At 41.7% G+C, this 20,599-nt stretch overlaps 1 protein-coding gene across 1 annotated transcript in view; it reads left to right on the forward strand.

The window, feature by feature from the left end:
* The first annotated feature begins 6,102 nt into the window (after positions 1-6,102).
* Positions 6,103-20,599, forward strand: part of MAP2K6 (mitogen-activated protein kinase kinase 6) — a 114,072-nt gene continuing 99,575 nt past the window's right edge. The window contains exon 1 of the mRNA XM_053569158.1: positions 6,103-6,421. Coding sequence (XP_053425133.1) covers positions 6,406-6,421 — 16 coding nt within the window. The 5' untranslated portion in view covers positions 6,103-6,405. The remainder of the gene's footprint in view (positions 6,422-20,599) is intronic.

Here is a 20,599-nt window from a genome sequence, read left to right on the forward strand (position 1 = left end):
TGGCTTGGTGAACTAAGTAAGCCCGCTTTAACTAGAATGCTTACACCAAGGACTCCCATAGTGGATGAATGGCCTTCAAGGCTAAAGAGTTACAGCCAGACATGAAGGGGAGGGAACTGAAAGCCAAGCAGAATCTATATTGGGATTTCTAAAATTTCTGCTGGCCGTCATCGTTCATTATGATCCTTTAACATAGTTAAGGAACTGGGACTTAAAGATATCATACAATCACAACTTACCATGCAGTTTTCTAAACAAGCATAACCTAGACATACCACAACTTTCTAGAATCTAGAAACGCAGACATTCAGACTTGAACTCTTAGCTTTCACTTTGGTGCCTTCCTTTGTCTTGATTCTGACATCTAATAGACAGGGCTGCAAAATACTCCTCAATGTCACGTGCAGGTTAGTATTGCTACCTGGAAGGCTTTATTTCAAATGGCAATACAAGTATTTCTTGTCTCCTCTCTTAAGGGATGTTGTTATGATAGTTATCTGCGTCTTGCCAAAGCAAGGGATCAGCAAGATTTTTCTAGTGAGGGTGAAAAATGGAACATATGATCACACTTATCTTCCCTCTTTAAATCATCAGTGGTTTTGTTTATTTATTTATTTAGAGGCAGAGTCTCACTTCGTCGCCCTTGGTAGAGTGCCTGGCATCACAGCTCACGGCAAACTCCTGAGCTCATGTGATCCTCTTGCCTCGGCCTCCAAGTAGCTGGGACTGCAGGTGTGAGCCACTGCGCGTGGCTCATCAGTGGTTTTAACCAGACATGTGAGCTGAGTTTAGGGCCAAGGAATGCTAGAACTGGAGGGGATCTTAGTCTGAGCCCCTTATTTTATAGTAGAACAAAGAAGCCCAGAAAGGTGAAGGGGCCTGCCTTAGAAGACACAGCCAACGTTTTCTACTGCCAGGACTAGAATCTAAATCTCCTAGGTCCTAGTGGTTTTTCTCATGTCAAAATAGTTACATCACTACATTTAATTAACTTTGAATTAACTTAAAAACAGCGTATTCAGGAGGTACCCATAGCTCAGTGAGTCGGGTGCCGGCCACATGCACAGAGGCTGGCAGTTTTGAACCCGGCCCAGGCCTGCTAAACAACAATGACAACTATAATCAAAAAATAGGTAGATGTGGTGGTGGGTGCCTGTAGTCGCAGCTACTTGGGAGGCTGAGGCAAGAGAATTGCTTAAGCCCAAGAGTTTGAGGTTGCTGTCAGCTGTGACACCACAGCACTCTACCGAGGGTGACAACTGCAACAATAAAAATTAATAGCAGGGCATTGTGGTGAGTGCCTGTAGTCTCAGCTACTTGGGAGGCTGAGGCCAGAGAATCACTTAAGCCAAGTGTTTGGGGTTGCTGTGAGCTGTGGCACTCTACTGAGGGCAACATAGTGAGACTTTGCTTCAAAACAAACAAAAAACAAAAAACTCCAGAGTGTTCAGTAACTTTTCATAGTATAAAGCAGAGTTTTTCACACATTATGAATGCATGTGATTCCTTGTGTGGAGGGCTTTCTGCCCCTGATAGTGTGATTGCGACATCCCTGGTCTCAACCTGTTATATGCCAGTGTTACCCTCTTTCTCCCCCTTGTGACAACCACAACTATCTCTAGTGGCTTGGTGCCTATAGCTCAGTGGCTAGGGCGCCAGCCACATACACTGGAGCTAGCGGGTTTGAATTCAGCCTGGGCCTGCCAAACAACAATGACAATTACAACCAAAAAATGGCCAGGTACTGTGGCGGGTGCCTGTAGTCCCAGCTACTTGGGAGGCTGGGCAAGAGCATTGCTTAAGCCCAAGTGTTTGAGGCTGCTGTGAGCTGTGACGCCACTACCAAGAGCAACATAGTGACACTCTGTCTCAAAAAAAAAAAAAAAAGTATCTCTAGACATGGGTAAGTGTACCCTGGGAGGCAAAATTGCCCCCAGTTGAGAACCACTGCAATTCAGATATTAGGTCACAGGTGCTGTTCCTGGTCTATGGAATATATGTGACACCCTTCACCTGCCTCATGCCACTATACTCTAGAACGATTCTTCCAGAAATCCAGTCTTACCGAATGCTACCTAAGCTATGGGGCTTCTCCCAAGAATCTCTAATTGGGCAGCATAAGGCTTTTCCCAGGTGCTCTTGTTTGCCTGCTGGTGTTAATGCCATCACTGGACTCTAGGGTGATACATTACAAACAAACTGCCCAAAGGAAAGGCCAGCGGAGTCTTCAGGGACAAATCGGAATGAGCCAGGTAGAGAACGGAAAAGGCTTGCAAGACAGATGGAGCATGAACCTAAAATCAAGTCTGGGGAAACCAGGCTATCCAGTCAACGTATGCTGAGGAACGAAGCTGGAGAGAAGGCAGGGCCCAGGCCTCGGGGGACCAATTTTGCCACGTCTCAGAGTTTAGAATTGATCCTGGGGATAATTGTAAACAGAGAGGAAAATCCATTAGATTTTCATATTAGAAAGATCTGAAATACAGAAAATTACATGGATGGGGATTCAAAACTGAAGCACAGTCCACTTGGAGCTAAACACTGTTACTTTTGAGACAGGGCCTTTCTCTGTCACTGGGGCTAGAGTGCACTGGTGTCGTCCTAGTTCACTGCAACCTAAAACTCCTGGGCTCAAGTCATCCTCCAGCTTCAGTCTCCCAAGCGCTGGAACAACAGGTGCACGCCACCACATCCAGCCAATTTTTCTTTCTTTTTTTTTTTAGAAACAGAGTCTTGCTATGTTGCCCAGACTGGTCTACAACTCCTGGGTTCAAGTAATCCTCCCAGCTCTACCTCTCACAGTGCTGGGATTACAGGTATGAGCCACCATGCCCAGCTTCAAGATAAACACTTGATGTTCTGAACATAAAAGAACAGTCGTTCCTGGGCCATGCCTGTGGCTCAAAGGAGTAGGGCACTGGCCCCATATACCGGAGGTGGCTGGTTCAAACCCGGCCCTGGCCAAAAACTGCAAAAAAAAAAAAAAAAAAAGAAGAAAAAAAGAACAGTCATGCCAGAATTCACTCTTGCCTTCTTACACTTGGATGGGAGGGATCTCCTCCCCAGACCAATGATGTCATAAACACTGGCAGGAAGCAGCACAACCTTTTCCTCTACCCAGGAATGTGGGGAGAAGAGACTTTTGAACACCCAGGCAGGAAGAACTTTTTCTTCTCAAAACCGTGATGTCACAGAGAGGTTGAGTTTCCCGTCATTCCCATTTCCTCCTTGAAATTCAGAATATATTTTTTTCCCCCAGAAAGAAGAAAATGATACATTTTGTTATTTTTAAATACATGATGCAGCCACTTTCTGGATTAAAGGTGTTTTGGGTATGCGTATGGAGTATTAGCTGTTGACATACTGTTGTTTCTATGGGAAAATGAATGCCAGTTTGACTTTCAGAACATAATCCAGCTGTGGACTGCGTATGCCTATGCAGAGGAAGTTCAAGCACTAAGGACAGTAGTGAAATGTACTGGCCAAATTGTGGGGACAACTTTCTCATACAGAAAGGAGTCTGAAGCTATTGAAAAGCAAAGCGATGGCAGTGGCTCAATACCTGTGATCCTAGCATTCTGGGAGGCAAGGCAAGAGTATCCCTTGAGCTCAGGAGTTCAGATCTAGCCTGAGCAAGAGTGTGACCCTGTCTCTACTAAAAATAGAAACATTAGCTTGGAGTGATGGTGGACACCAGTAATCCCAGTTACTCAGAGGGCTGAGGCAGGAGGATTGCTTGAACCAAGGAATTTGAGGTGCTGTGAGCTAGGCTAATGTCACAGCACTCTAGCCTAGGGAACACAGTGAGACTCTGTCTCAAAAAAAAAAAAAATGTAGCCGGGCGTTGTGGCGGGCGCCTGTAGTCCCAGCTACTCGGGAGGCTGAGGCAAGAGAATCGCTTAAGCCCAGGAGTTGGAGGTTGCTGTGAGCTGTGTGAGGCCACAGCACTCTACCAAGGGCCATAGAGTGAGACTCTGTCTCTACAAAAAAAAAAAAAAAATGGAGGCGAGCTCTAGGTGCCGTGTTGAGGCTCTGCCTGGGCTGAGCCAGTGTACACAAAGCTCCAGCAGCAATCCCAGGACCTGGCACACAGCAGGTGCCCCATTAATAACTGGGAAAGTGGCCTAGAAGCATTGAAATGGATTTCCATGTATATGTCTCCTGGTTAAGTAAGACTTAAATGAGACTTAGAAAAAAAAATGTAGGTTCAAGGAGGCTCTGAGCTTGTATGCACAAGATAGGGAGGGAGGGACATCATGGATTAACCCAGTGGGACAGTGGGAGAAAGATGCTGAACAGTCCTCACACCTGTGCTCAGGGACAGCAATACCTTCCTTTTGGGGCAGAAACTGACATGGACGTGGGGTTGCCTTGATTAATTCTTGGTCATGTCAGTAGAGGGGACCAAGTTAAGTAAATTCACGTTAGTAGTATGATCTACTGTGTTGATTTGCTGATTTGCAGCTTAAACATGGTGGTCTTCTTTCTTCAGATTCATCCACTACTCAGATGACCCTGGCGTCCCAGATTTCTTAATAAAGTTAAAATAGTTTTGCTTAGCAGCCATCAAATCTAGCTGAATCTTTCTAAGTGCTTCTTTTTGCCTTTCACTACTGACCACACTTATCTCTAGCCTCTCCCAGTTCCAACTCACCTTGATCCCTGAGGGCAAACTGACTTTCAACAATGCTTTGATTAGGTTAAGCCCCTATTCAAAACCCTTTCACCACTTCCCAATTCCCTGAGGAATGAGGAATAAAGTCTTGCCTTTTAAAGCCCTGGAGAGAAAATTCCCCCCAAACCCTCCAACGCTCCAGGATGCTAGGCACAGACATCTTCAGGGCCCCCTAGGCTGTCCTAATTGGTGCCCCTGAGCTTTGCTCATACTAGCCTGAAATCCTCAATTCCTCCCTTTCTGCCTTAAAAGACCATTTGTCCGTCTGGTATAACTCAGTGAAGTAGAAGTTTTGGCTCATTTCTGCTCATGCCCTGGTTGGCTCCATGAAGTCCCTTCCTCCCTGCTCACACACTTCTCTCCACTTCCTGTATGGATTCTGTGCCTCTTCAGCTTCCTTATGAAAGGGGCACCTCTGCCCTTCAGGAGGATTGTGCCCTCCCTCGAGCCCTGAGCAGTATAGAAAAATAAACTAGGGCAGCGCCTGTGGCTCAAAGGAGTAGGGCTCTGGCCCCATATGCTGGAGGTGGTAGGTTCAAACCTAGCCCCGGCCAAAAAAAAAAAAAAAAAAGAAAAAGAAAAAGAAGGAAAGAAAAGAAAAATAAACTACTCAAGGGGCTAGAAAGGTGCCTGGCACACCCTGGGCGCTCAACAAATACCTGTTAATTTTACAGAATAAATTCAAGATATTTGATTTTGTGCACTTGAGATTACCCATCTCTTTCTGTCCTAGGCCAGGGGATCTCCTCCCCCCTCCAGGTGACAAAAAGCCTCGAAATATCTCAACTTTCAAAAAGGTGGTTTTGACATATAAAAAGCAGAACTTGCTCTGTAACCCTGCAAGAAATCAGAAGTCCCCAATCTCCCAGCCCCACATCTACCCCGTATTGAATTTCAGGTTCCTGGAAAAGAATTGACGTGGGTCACTTTCATAAATATAACTTTGCATCTTTCTCCGCAGTGCAAAGAAAACCTTACCTCCAGCCCAGTCAAATCACCAACAAATTCTGCACACGAGAAAAAAAAACAAACATTTTTTTTTTTTTTAAATGGAGGCGGGAGGGTAAACAGTCTACAGGCAGGAGCCATAGGTACAACAGGTGCCCTGCTGCAAAATCAACACACCAGCGACCCAGATAGACCTTCTACTCGAGCCAAAGTTTCTTCAGCAAACCTAATGTTCTTTAGCTGTTGTTTCAAGGACTCAGAGAGAACAAAAATGTCCCCTCCCCTTAGCCTTGCCGTTTGCGCCTCTTACTACGGAGCGTGTGCCTGACTTGTTTATCTGGGCGCAATCTTTGTCGCACCCAGCCAGCGCGCTCGGCGACCCGGGCGACCACGTTTCCTCAAATCGGAGCTCCGTGGACTCCGCGGGGAACTACATTACCCAGCGGCCCCCGCGCCCTTCGCAGGAAGGACGTCTGCGCACTAAGATACTCAGTTCCAAGTTTGGAGCTTTTAGCTGCCAGCCCTGGCCCATCATGTAGCTGCAGCACAGCCTTCCCTAACGTTGCAACTGGGGGGAAAAAAATCACTTTCCAGTCTGTTTTGCAAGGTGTGCATTTCCATCTTGATTCCCTGAAAGTCCATCTGCTGCATCGGTCAAGAGAAACTCCACTTGCATGAAGATTGCACGCCTGCAGCTTGCATCTTTGTTGCAAAACTAGCTACAGAAGAGAAGCAAGGCAAAGTCTTTTGTGCTCCCCTCCCCCATCAAAGGAAAGGGGAAAATGTCTCAGTCGAAAGGTAAGAGGCTATTTGCATTCCTTGCAAAAATGCAAAGGGTTGTGCATGCATTTATGAATGCATGGATGCAATTTTCGCCTGGCGATTGCATTTTTAAGTTTGAGGTTTTCCATAGCTCAGTTGCATTTCCTGTTTAGTATGTGTCTTTTTTTGCAGACACAGAGAGTTCCTGTAAGGCAGGGCTTGCAGTTCAGCTGTGCATTGACGTTATTTGCATTCTTCTGCTAGGATTACTGAGCTCTTTTTTGCCTTTTGCACAGTCAGGAGAGATAGAGCAGGTTGGTAGCGTCTAAATGTGCAATGCTTTATATAATTGTAAAATTCTTTAGTATGCACACATATTATAAGTAATTTTGTGTGCAACAGGAATGCAAACTTTCTAAAAGTCTGTAGGTGAAGATGAAAGGTAAAACTTGAGTTAAACTACTAGGGAATTAATGTAATCTTATATTCTTTTGGGAATAAACCGTTGCAGCACCGGTATTTAGCTAAATTTCCATTGATATCGCTTTGAACATTAGGCAACTTTTGATTTTTAAAGGAAGTAAAGGTGAAGGGTGAATAAGAACATATTTCAAAAAAGCAGACAAGAAGTCTTGCTCTTCGGAGATTTTGCACTTTACACCAATTGCTTATTGGCTCACAGTATTTAGAAGCAGCAGTGAGGACCTAATGTTTTATGTCTGCCCATTTGGGAGATGCTTTGCATTTGGTGGGGGTGGAATATTGGGGGGGGGAACAGTACTTTAAAGCATTACAACAATGTGAGGAGACTGCACCATTTCATTGACAACCAGAATGAAATCTTTTAAGTGTATAATTGCATACATTTTGGTGGCTATAATAGGTCAGAAGTTCAGGGTTATGGTTGTTCTGTTTATGTTTTCTTTTTCTTTTTCTTAATGCTTTAAACACAGTTATATTTTGCAGGCTTAATGTCATGCTGGGGAGGGAATTTAAAAAACTCCTGACATAGCATCAGAGAACTGAGAGGGTGCTGTCAGATACCTGTGGGACCCTAAGTCACTTGTTTCGGGACAATTCCTTCTTTACCCTAGAGAAAGCATATTAATATGAGAATGTATGAAATGAAGAAGAGGTGAGTTAGATATTGGTGAATTAGGTGATCTGTGGCACTATTTGAGTAAGACCTGGTGAAATTAAAGTGTCTTACAAGCTTTTTTCCTGCATATATATATATATATTTTTTTTTGTAGCAGTGGTGGTAGTTGTACCACTTTTTAATTATGCCCGATGGGAGTTCTAATATCTGAGTAACACATAAAGAAAGTTGTATTTTCAAGAATTCAAAGCAGGATGCTGCTTAATTTGAGAATTAGGGGAGGATGAAAATCTGAAAAGTGAAGAGTGCTGAAGAATCTAGGAATTGGCCTTATGAAGTGGAGATGTCACTTTAATAAGGAAAACCTAAAATCTTCTGATTGAGCAGGGAAGAGGCAGTTTAGAAGAGGCAGTTCATGCCTTGGTGTATTAAGGAGACGGCATCCACTTACTTTATATTTGGGAAATATTTAGTCATTCATTTAATTCAGTTTAATATAGGCATAAGTATATAATGATATGCATTTTTATATACATCTATGTACATATATATAGGAAGGTATATACCTATGAATGTGTGTGGGTACATAAGAGGTTTGGGGGACACACAACGTTTCTTAAGTGAAGTTTTTTCCTTCAGGGAACTTACTTCTGGTTGGGAAAAGCGAGTTCGTAAGGAAATTATAATGCAAGTTAATAGGACAGGTACTGAAGTGAAGTGGTGATATTTGGAGTCTAGAGATTGGAGTTATTCTTCTATTTGGGGGATAGTCAGGAAAGTCATGAAGAAGGTGTGGTTTACTGTGATCTTATCTTTGGACCTTAGGGTCTAAACAAAATCAGGCTCCTTTTTGCATAATTTCGGGATCATGTTTTCCAGTTGGGAAGATAAAGGAAGTTTTAGGGCAGCACTCTTCCCTTATGGGTTTGCCCCTAATGGATCAGATACTGGTAGTCCTTCAAATCAATTCCCAGTTACTCAGAAGAGTAAGTTTTCTTCATTGGAATCTGTTGGTAAAGTGCATCTGGCATGAACATGGGGTTTTTGTCCAGAAGGAAAATTATTGGTAGAAAGAAGTGGGTGATCATTTTGGAAGTGGCAAAGGAACCTTGGCCTGGACTTTAAATGTGGAATTGGCCTAATTCAGCTACACTATTCTCAAATGGCCAAAACACTTTTTTGCAGTACCAAACTTTTTAATACTCTTACCAAATAAAATGGGAGGAAAAGTGAAAGGTAGATAGAATCTCCTAGTATTGGAGAATTTAACAACATGCTCAATCCGAGAACCTTTACGAACTTTCTAGATCACTATAATTCAGTTTTACAGACCTCTAATTTAAGGCACAGCAGAGGCAAAAGAATTACAGACTCCCTGGGAGCTGGAAGGACTGGGTTACTTCTTTGCAGCCTTACTAACAGTTGACATTCCGAGAAAGAATTTCTTAAAAAGAAATTTTGTTTTCCACAGTAGTAACTTTAGGTGGTATGCTTTTCAGCTTGTTTGTATTAGCTGTCTGGGGTTGAGCTGACATTTTTCAAATATTAAAGCAGTTGAATGCCTTTTCAGGAAATCTGAAATGTAAGTTAACAGGAAGGGCACCCAGAAAGTGCAGGAATTCCTGCACTTTACAGGAAGACAAGCTACAGGAAAAATGTGTCATCTACACTACCCAGGAGAGAAAAACTATTGTTATCAGCCATAATGATCTTCCGAGGGAGGGAGGGAGAGAGGGAGGGAGGAAACTCTGGTATCTCCAAGTACACCTGAAAATATACAAAAAGTGTCAGCCAATTAAAATATACTCTTTCTCATTGCTCCTCCTATTCACCTTTAAAAATATTAGTTTCTTTTTAATATAGCAATAAGTAAATTATGGAAGAAACCCTGTAAAGCATAATTCAGAAGCACATAGCACAGTGGTAGGAAAGGGCTTAACCCTACTGAGTTCTTTGCTTCTGTAATTCATTCTACCCTGGGAAATGAAATGTGTAAATTTCTCATTCTGTGTAAATTCCTTTGTGAGATTGTACCAGACGGACTTGTCATGCTCAGTGTGTAATCTGAGCCAGTATGTTTTATAACCCCCGAACATCTCAGGACACAAAATCAGAACAGATACCTTGTGTTTCCTGAGTTTGTTTTGCAATAGTGTTGCAGTCAATGCTTTATAGCATGCTGCACGTTAGCTGTGCAGGGGTGGGCGTGGGGTCTCCTCGTGGTAAATTTAATCCTGGAGAAAGGTGAGATTCTCATGCCTCTGTTTTTCATAGATTAGTATTATTTAACCACTCCCTCGTATTTTAAAATCTGAAAGCTTTACAAGGAATAGTTTTAAAACTTAAAAGAAAAAAGTTACATAAATAATACTCATTATGGAAACATTAGATAGAAAAGGGAAAGGGGAATTGCTACTTACCGCAGTATACATTTGGGCATATATCCTTTTGGAATTTTGTCTCTATAAACATATGTATATATATATACACGAAACATTTTGTGTAAAACTATTATTTAGTTGCCTTTTGTTTCACTTACCAATCTACTGTGAAATATTCCAAAGTTAATATAGTTCTGCATTCATAGTATCCAATTCCCTTGTTTTTATTTAAATAGAACCTTAATGTTTATTAACTCTCACTGTAATGAATATTGCCTGTCGGGGTGATCATCCCAGTTCATACATTATTGTGCGTAGTATGGCCTTAGATTAAATTACTGGAAGCAAAATCACAGGCTGTGAATGTTCAGTTCTTTTCACTCCCTATTCTCTTTTCTACCTTCTGAAAATAACTATTTTGTTATTATAAAAATGATATGTACCAGTTGAAAAATTCAAACCAAAGAGAAATTCATAACAAGAGTATAAAACTCATTCAAAGTCATAAGACCCAGAGCTAATTACTGTTCACTTTTCGGTGACAATCTCTGCCTTTGCCCATCTATACGCACGTACTTGTCCCTGCTATTTTATGGATTATATATGATATTTTGCAGTTGCTTTTTTAATACTCTAGCATATATCTTAGATATCTTTCTATACTAGTACACGTGTGATTACCTCATTTTTTTCAACAGTATATTTTCAGTTTTAAGTATGTAGTCAATTCTTTAATCAATCTCCCATTAGCTTTTCATGTAGTTTCCATTTTTATTCGCAGCTAGAAACAGTACTACCAAGAATACCTTGAATATACATCTTTGCATATTTGCCCAATTATTTCTTTAGGGTGTATCCTAGAAGTGGAAGTCCAGGGTCAAAGGGCATGCCTGCTATATCGCCAAATTGCCCTCCAGAGAAGTAACACCAATTCTCATTTCCACCAATAATGTTTGGAAGCGCCCCTTCTTTCCTGTCAGGCATTTTGGTAAATATTGCCAAGTAAATTGTTCTCCAGAAAGGTTATGCCTTTATTCTTGGGTATAAAAATTTGGAAAAATCTTTGACAATTTGATAAAAAGTATTAATAATCTCCTATTTGTGCATTTTGGTAATAAAGCAGTTAAAGTTTTCACTTTTTTTGACCGTGATGTTTCTATTTAATGTATTTGAATTTCTTTTTTTTTCTCATTAAATATGTCTTGAAAATTTTAATTTGGGATGAAATTATTTTCAAAGTTAGGCCAGAAAATCCCAAGATTGTTGATTAGGGAATAATAGGTTGGAAGTTGGGTTCCTGCATCTCAACAATTTAATACCTCCATAAGTTCTCATTTTAATTTTAACCAACATGTCTTAAGTAAATCTACATATGAACTCATTTTTGTTTATGTGGCCTATAGCTATCCATGGCTGTGTGTAAATAGTAAGAAAAATGTAATAATCTGATTAAAATTTGAGCCTGAGAAATAACTTAGTATTGGGGATTTTTCGATTTTCAATTATCTCTACAGGCAAAAGGAGTTTTTGTTTAAGGAGTTTTTTGAAAATAATGCAAACATAGTACCTGATTATCTCATCAATGGTGTTGAAGAATAATTTAATTTAATTGTACCTTCGTGTGCGATGCCTAATCACAAAAGAAGGTGGTTGTCTTGACTTAATTAGGTTTATTAAAAGAAGTTAGTCTAGAAATCAATGTTGATGACCTCACAGTTATTTAAGTCAATCCTTATCATATCCACAAGCACAGCCTTGGTTCCTATTTATGCATCTTGATGTTAAGGGATGGGATTTAGAGCTAGGAAAGGAGTTTGATAGTCCAATCACTTCATTTTTTAAATGCGCTCATGGAGGGGGGGGGGGCTTGGACCTGAGAAATTTGCCTAAAGACATTAACGTGTTAAGTAGAACTTAGATCTCCTGATTCTCTGTCCTAAGGTTCTTTTCACTAAACCACACACCAACACTAGCAATTCATATTTATAAAATGTTTTCTTTTCTCAGAATCTTTAGTGTATCTTACATTTTTTTTTTGCTTTGTTTGTTTCTGTGGGAATCAGGCTGGCAAGGAGGGTGCTGATGGTACAAATAGCAGGGGTTATTTTCCTATGCTCAAGAAATGGTGATATATGAATCATGGTGGTGGGGTTTCTTCCCAATTCTCTCTCTGCCAGTGGATGTTTTGCAAATCCTCTCATTTTGATTCCCCATGTCTACATTGTACAGCTGCAGGTTTTAACCATTGTAATTGTTGTTTGCCTTTTATGGACTATCTTGTTTGAAAACCCCTGCTGGGTAGCTAAACTTACATATCTTTACATTTCCAACTCTTTTTGGCATTGTGCTTCTAAACAGTAAATGCTCAATGAACATCTGACGTTGCAGGCATTTTTCATCAGTAGGGATAGCTATCATTTCCCCCCTAGGTTTTAGAAAAGGTTTGAGGTAATTAAATTATAATACAGTTTTCTTTGCTTGCATTAACATTCCCATTATGTCTTTGCTTGATTATTTGCAAATTGCAAGAATAGCATAAAAAGCAACTTATAATGGCTGAAGAAGTTATCATTTTTCTTACCTGGGCCGTCTGAACACATTTAGAGGTTGCATGATCTTTTGCTAACTTTCCCTTTCGATAATATGTGACACTAAGGTGAGGTGTCCAAATAATCCAATCCGATGGGATTGAGGTGAATTTCTTCACCCTCTGCTGGGTTTGGAAGTGCCCCTTCTTTCCTGCATACATTTTGGTAAATATTGCCAAGAAAATTGCTCTCCAGAAAGTCCGTGGAACCCCTAAAAGGTTGTCAGAGACAAAGTTTTTCACAGCTGGCTGCCCTCTGACAAAATAGAGACTGCCAGGATCATCTCTAGATGAAATGATTCCCCACTTCCTCCTTGGCCACCTCCACCGCTGTCACTCACCCTCTTCCCCTCTGTCTCTTTAGACGATCTTCCTTCACCAAGCTGGTCCATACAGTTCGGTATGTAACTCATAATCTTCTTCTTTCTACATGAGAGTCAGGTTATAGTTGGTGCACAGTGAAGTTTATCACAAATCATGATTTCTTAAACTCAGCTCTGAACGGAAGCCTTACATAGGCACTCTCAGCATCCCCCATCCACTGGTTTCCCTTTTAGTCTGTCCATCCTCCTTAATCAGATCCTCGGGGTGATCCTTCTTTGTACAGATCACTAGCCCCAGATCTGTGCTGACATCATCATCATCATTACTTACTCTATGCCAGTCATTTTTCATGTAATATGATTTTTTTTTTGAGACGGGGTCTCATTCTGTTGCACAGGCTGGAGTGCCAGAGTGTCGTCAAAGCTCAATGTCACCACAGACTCAAACAGTCCTTCTACCTCAGCTTCCCAAAGTGCTAGGATTACAGGCATGAGCCACTACACCAACCTCTTATAGTAGTAGTCTTTGGACTGTCTCATAAACACTGTGGGGTCACATTCTGTTTTTCTTAATTTACAAGTGAGGAAATGAATTGTTGTTAACCAACTTGCCCAGGGTCTGATAGCCAGTTGGTGGCAGAGGCAGGATGCAGAGACACTGTGGTCTGACCAGAGGGTCCATGCTTGTAACCAGGGATCAGCAAATTACACTTCCTGGTCCAGGTTCTTTTTTTTGGGGGGGGGGGGGACAGAGTTTCACTCTGTTGCCCTCAGTAGAGTGCGGTGGCGTCATAGCTCATAGCAACCTCAAAGTCTTGGGCTCGAGCAATCCTCTTGCCTCAGCCTCCCAAGTAGCTAGGACTACAAGCGCCCACCACAGCACCTGGCTATTTTTATAGAAGGGTCTCACTCTTGCTCAGGCTGGTCTTGAACTCAGGAGCTTAAGCAATCCACCTGCCTCGGCGTCCCAGAATGCTAAGTTTACAGGTGTGAGCCACCGCACCCAGCCTCCTTAGCCAGGTTTTGCATCATCTATTTTAAAGTACATCCTCAGAGCTTTTCAATGATTTTTAAGTGATTAAAAAAAAATATTTCATGATGTGTGAACATTTTATACACAATTCAATTTTATACACAATATGTCTGCCCGTATTCAGCGTCCATGAATAAAGTTTTATCAGAACACAGTTATGGTCATTGATTTGTTTGTTTTCTGTGCCTGCTTTTTGCTCTATGATAGTAGAATTGAGCGGACTCAATGCAGATCGTGTGTTTCACAAAGCCAAAAATATTGACTATATGGTTCTTTTCAGAAAAAGTTTCCTGATGCCGTTCTTTATGCGTTTACTCAGTTGAGCTATGTGTCTTTTCATGACAGAGTGCCCGGATTACATCCCCCTTGGCCTTAACAGAAAGTGTTAACCTGGATGACTGCTAGTCTGCCACTCAGCTGGCGACCCCTCGGGCCCAGCCCACAGGAAATGTCTGACTTGTGTTTCTCCTGGTTGTGAGAATGGTCAGTCATTGCTCATTTCCTCTGAAGTAAGCTACCCGTCTCCTTTAGCCCATCCTGGGGTCCTTTCCCCTCGGTCATGCACTTCCTGTTTGCTTTATTTATTTATATTTATTTTCTTCTTTCCTTTCTATGAGAAGCTGTTCATTGATTCTTTTCCCAGACTCTTCCTACTCCCCTTTCTGGTTCCACATTTTGTTTAGAAAGTAAATAAACTAAAGACAACTCTCATGTGGCCACCATGGCCTGGCTTTTTCGATTGTCATCATGACCCAGCTAAGAGGTTCCATCATGTCTTTTGTGTGAAGAAGAAAGCCTCCCTCTATCCACAGTAAGAGCAAGATTTTCAGTTGTTGTCTACAAAGGTTGGAGCTGTTTTCCTACATTAACCCCTTAACTCTGGGTGGGCAATTTTCTTTTGCTTACAGAGTCACTTAAATCATGAGTATTTTTAGGAGGGAAGGTTCTAATAAAAGTTCTGAAAATAGGGGAGGTGAAAGCCTCATAAAGACAGAATAGCTTTGGTGGGCTGAGCCCAGATCTATTCACCATATCCAGAATGATGTAAATTCAAGTTACATTCAAGGGAATGCTAATTCCTACCATCCCAGATGGTATCACTGCTGTGATTCTGTCTGTGTTCCAGATCCCATGTCAGTGATGAGCACGGATTATGTCCCTTCCTCTCACTAGGGCTCCGTGGTGTGAGGCCCCATTTTATAGATGAGCAAACTGAGGCCAGAGAGGTTAAGAACTTGCATAGATGTCAAACTGATAGTGGCAGAGCAGAGAGGCTTTAGTCAAAGTTTCTCTGACCCCAGAATCTGAGTTCCTGGCTACTTCACTTTAGCTATCACTCCAAAATAAAAATTTATGGGTGCATTACAGAAAAGACATGGTTGGAGATAGAAAACATGAATGGATTCCTGAGGAATTTGAATAGATTTGTCCATACCAGTCCACATATGGTAATGAAGAAGGGCTCACCTGTATCTAGGTATATATAGGATCCTTTTGACATATCCCTTTAACTCTGGTCTATGCCTGTCAATCACAGAATCCTGAGACTGATTCAATCTGACTCTTAAGGTTGAATTCTAAATAGAATTGCCCATTGGTTGAAGGAAGCTAATTATAGCATGCCCACTGATAAATATTGGTCTGTATATTCAGAAAATTTATGTTAAAGGACTGTTTCTGTTGTTTTTTGTTTGTTTTTGAGACAGACTCTTACTTTGTCACCCCCAGTAGAGTGCTGTGGTGTCATAGCTCCCAGAAACCTTAAACTCTTGGGCTCAGGCGATTCTCTTGCCTCAGCCTCCTAATTAGCTGAGACTACAGGTGCCCACCACAACGCCCAGCTATTTTTAGAGATGAGGTTTTGCTCTTGCTCAGTCTGTTCTCCAGCTCCTGAGCTCAGGCAATCCACCTGCCTCCGCTGATCCTAGTACCAGGGTTAAGGCGTGAGCCCCCTTGCCTGGCTTGAAGTACTGTTAACAAATTTTTATTGATACCATTTGCTATCTCATTGGCAAAATAAGATTGGAAGAAAAGCAGACTCAAAGTTGTGTGTTTCCTCATACATCTAAGTTAAATTGCTTTAAAACACTAAGAACGTGGCTAATGTGACATTTTATTGGAGTACAGAAATAGTGCAGCCCCCTTTTTGGCTTAGTGATTTCCTTTCTTCCTGGTTATCTGTATGTAAATGTAACAAGTATGGTTTCCTTGAAGTTAGGAATGAATGCATGTCTTCAGTGTTTTCCTCTTGTGCTAGACCAGGGGTCCTCAAACTTTGTAAACAGGGGGCCAGTTCACTGTCCCTCAGACTGTTGGAGGGCCGGACTATATTAAAAAAAAACAAAACAACAACTATGAACAAATTCCTACGCACACTGCACATATCTTATTTTGAAGTAAAAAAACAAAATGAAAACAAATACAATCACACCGCCTCATGTGGCCTGCGGGCCGCAGTTTGAGGACCCCTGTGTAACTAGACAGGGTGGGGGAAACTGGAATTGCCTATTATTGTGGCAGAGGGGGTTGGAAATGAATTTCTTTTTCAACCAGTGAGTTCTTTCCTGGCCTCTTCTCTAGCCAAAGCACCACAGTCCCACTTGTGCCTCACCTGTCTCCCATGACCCCATGCGGAAGCCCTGGGAATAGATGGTCTGGAGGTTGAGTGACACATTCTTTATTTCCTTCCTTTATTCTCTCGCCTCCAATTGCACACGGGAGGGGATGAGTTAGCAGTAAGAGGAAGGCTAGAATCTGAAGAACCAGTAAGAACAGAAGAGTAAAGAGTTTGGGAATTATTTTGCAGCAAATGTATAGAGACAGCCTACCCACGATATTTGAAAATCTTGCAAGGTAGCTTTTCCATTTTATTTGCCTTTTCTTGCACCCCAGACACATTTTCCATAGAAAAAAAAATATCCCAAAGACTCTGGACATACCTAAAGAGAGAACTTGGATACGTGGGTGTTCAGATCAGTTCACCAAATACGTTTTTGATCAAATGATGCTGTGCAGACAGAGATGCATTCGACTCCACCATTTCACTTGTTAGCTCTTTGGTCTTGGAAAATCTACGTATAGCTTGGGTTTCTTCAGTTTCTAAATGGAAAGACTGACACGCACTCACAGGCTTGTGATGAAGATTAAGCAAGGTTCTGCATGTAATATGCTTGGGCCAGTTCTTGACATTCACTTATTCAACAAATATTTATTGAGCACACTTTGGCGTTTGACGTGTTTTGCTATTGTAGTCTCTTTGTAAACATAAATTTGCTTCATTCTCCCTTTCCCTCTACCCGTTAAGGAGCTTATAGTCCACCAGGGGGACTTACCTCAAGAGTAGAGCTAGTCCACCAGGGGGACTTACCTCAAGAGTAGAGCTACCTTGCAAGAAAAGCAGAAAATAAACATAAGCAGATAAGCAAAAAATAAATAAATACAATAAAGAAGAGAAAAGCAGGAACATATATAGAATACCAACTGGACTCCTAGATTTGTTTATAAGAACTAAAGCGAGTTGGGAAGCCCTATGATTAAGAGACAGATCAGGAAATTATTTACAATGGATGTAGAAAGTATCAACGTGATTGTCACAATTGGTGAGGAAATTAGGTCCTTGATCCAAAGTTAGTATGAGGAGGAATCTTGACTTCCAGTTTTCAGTGGTGGTAATGGGACCTTATTAATACAGGCAGAGTAATTCCTTAGAAGAATAAAAAAAGGTAAATATCTGGAGCTTTACAGGCCTTAACTTGTGTTTTCTAAGCTCTCCCTTTTTCTTGCAAAGATAAATACTGTAGTTGTTACCTATGGTCACGATAGTTTTATAAATGGAATATATCATCTCTCATACTTGTATTTTTTTCTTTTTTTGGATTGTGGAAACTCCAGGAAATCTAGAGGTTAATAGTTAAACAAGTATATCATATCAACTAGGTTTATAGGCACACTGTAATTGTGTAAGCAAGCTGTTGGTTCAATAATCAACGTCTAGCTAGGTCAGGGACTATTTTCCAAAGTATGGCCACAGCTGTAATTTGCATTTTTTATAACCTGCTAACATGCCATCCTATCTTTTCCATATCTTAGTGCCTTTCTTTTTTTTCCCCTGGAATCATCTGAATCCAGTTTATAGAGGAGGAAAACTGTTCCGTGTTCTTCTGAATTCTTGTTTTACTTACCTCAAGAGTAGAGCTCTAGAAAGTTCTTTGCTTTACCAAACTTACTTTCTCAAACATGGCATTGGATGCCAGCAAGGAAGTTTGTGAGATTTTTTTTGTACTTTCAATTTCAGAAAAATACGGTTTAAAAGGTAGATATATATTTAATACAATGGATAGATTAAGGTAATTTTTCTTTTATTGCTTTGGTTTGTAAAAGAGAGTGACATATAGCTCTGCGGCTTAAAATGGACTGAGTTTTCATGAACCTATCACTTTGTCACCTTCTTTCTCCTCAGTAACTTTATTCCGTCAGTGTCAGTGTAGTGAGTGATGAGGGTGAGCTAAGTCACCACGGAGTCGGCAAGTCACAGAACAGTTTTTGCCTTACTCAATTGTGTGTTTAAAAGAGGACATGTGACCCAGCCAGGTAGGCAGGACCCGCCAGCCGTATCATCTCATTCTAGTGGTTTACAGAGTCTTTTCACTTCAGGCTTTGGTCCTGAATGAGCTTTCATTTTTACAAGGAAAGTAGGGGGGACATGCAAGATCCAATTCTGGAATTGGTTTAAGAATGAGACTGAGAAGTTTTGATACAGTAGGGTTAGAAAGATTTTTCCATTTCAGATTTCATTCATTCTTTCTGATGTGACCTAAGGGCAAGGCAGCTGGTCATGTTGAGCAGATTTGGAAGGTGGAGGACTGTTTATTTCTTGGTAGACTTTAACAAGCATCATTGCATAATTCAATAAATTATCTGCACCTTGCCCTGTGCTTGGTGAATACAAGGGTGCAGGTATTTCTACCCTCAAGAAGCTCATAATGTGATGGGATATATTTGTTTGCTAAGAAAGTACCACAAACTGGGTGACTTGAGCAATAGAAATTTGTTGCCTCACTGTTCTGGAGGCTGGCAGTCTAAGATCAGGATGGTGGTAAGTTTGGCTCCTTCAGAGGGGTGTGAAGAAGAATCTTTTCCAAGCTCCACTCTTAGATTTTGGTGGTTTGCTGGCAGCCCTTGGTCTTCCTTGCCTGGTAGACTCAGAGCCTGGACTCCACCTTTGTGTTCCCATGACATTTTCCCTGCCCTCCTCCAGTATGATATCATGTTAATTATGTGGGCAACGATCCTCTTTTCAAGGAAGGTCACATTCTGAGATGCTGGTGGTTAGGATTTCAGCATATTAATTTTGAGAGGACAGAGTTCAACCCATAACATGGAAGACAAACATGTCAGCGTGTGTATAAGCGTGTGATATGCATGTAAGTTCTGGTACGAGATGCAGGTAGGATACTGGGGAAGGTGAAGGGTACAGGGACGATGCTGATTTAGTGAAGCATCAATAGAACTTGAAGAGGAGAATAAGGAAGCAGAACAGGAGACTTTGCCATCTGGTCCTTGAGCAGAATGACGCCCTGCTCTCCTGGTTTTCTGTAGTTCATGGCAGACTAGATGCTTCTAACCTGGGGTGTGTTAAATTAGAAAACACACACACGTATGCACATGTGCACACATACGTCCACGTGCTGTTGCTATGCTGACTCCCAAAACTTAATTAGACTTTAGTGGCAACGAGACCTACAAAAAGCTCTCAGGAGTTGTCACAGGCAACTTTGATGTTTAGATACAGGGACAGGGCTTGGTGGTTGGGGACAGGGGACATTCTTCCCATTGTATCAAATGGTCTCTAGACCTCTTGGAACAAAGCTTAAGAGGGAAAGAGAGTCAGAATGAAGCCAGGCAAAGTTTATTTTTAGAAAAGGTTTGTAAGTCTTAAAAAAAAGCACTATTTGAGTGTTTCTAATCCTCTTACAATATCGATTATTAACAAAAGGTCTTTTCAACTGTGTGTATACTTGCCAGAGCTAACAGATAGATAGCTTTATCTTCTTCATATGATCTGGATACATTTAGCATAAAATGACGTATGAATATGCCAGGAACCCTTTCAGTAAGGAAGGACAATAAGGAAAGAGATTTTCACGCATCTTGGGTGAGGTGGTTGGGGTAAGGTCAGGCGGAAGGAACTTTTCCATCTTAGAACAGATGTCTGTCATCCTTCAGGTTGTCCTGCAGGGTGCTGATGGGTGGCAGGCATCACGTGTGGGGAGGGGCCAGGTGGACGATCCAGGGAAAGTCACAGCAAGTTGAGGCTGAGGCCTGGGTGTCCTCGGAGCTGGGCGTGTGGTCTTGGGACAGGTGACCCAAATAACCAAAGAATAGGTGGGCAGAAAGTCAAGAAGGAAATGAGTGAACATGGAAGGGGAAGAAGGAAAGGATCAACAGAGAGGTCAACTGGAAAGCAGGGATCAGCCAGTGAAAGGCGCTAAGAAACCAGGCTGCAGGATCCAGGCAATCGGTGTTTCTTCTGCCCTCGTCCCGCCTGTAAGAAATGGATATATACCTCTGTTCTGTTCAGCCCAGAAGCAATCTTTGTTCAGCTGGCTATTGTGTGAGGATGCATTCATAAGAAGCCTGGGGAGGTAGGGTTTAGAAAAATACACAGAAAAAGAACAACAGAGACTAGTTTGGGGCTTGTTTAGAACAAGCCCAGACTTCTCTTCCATGCAGAGGACCTGTGTGCTGCTCTCTAAGTGGCACCAGCAGAGGCAGAGGAAAATGGGCAGCAG

Source organism: Nycticebus coucang, chromosome 18 (assembly GCF_027406575.1).
Source record: "Nycticebus coucang isolate mNycCou1 chromosome 18, mNycCou1.pri, whole genome shotgun sequence".
Lineage (NCBI taxonomy): Eukaryota > Metazoa > Chordata > Mammalia > Primates > Lorisidae > Nycticebus > Nycticebus coucang.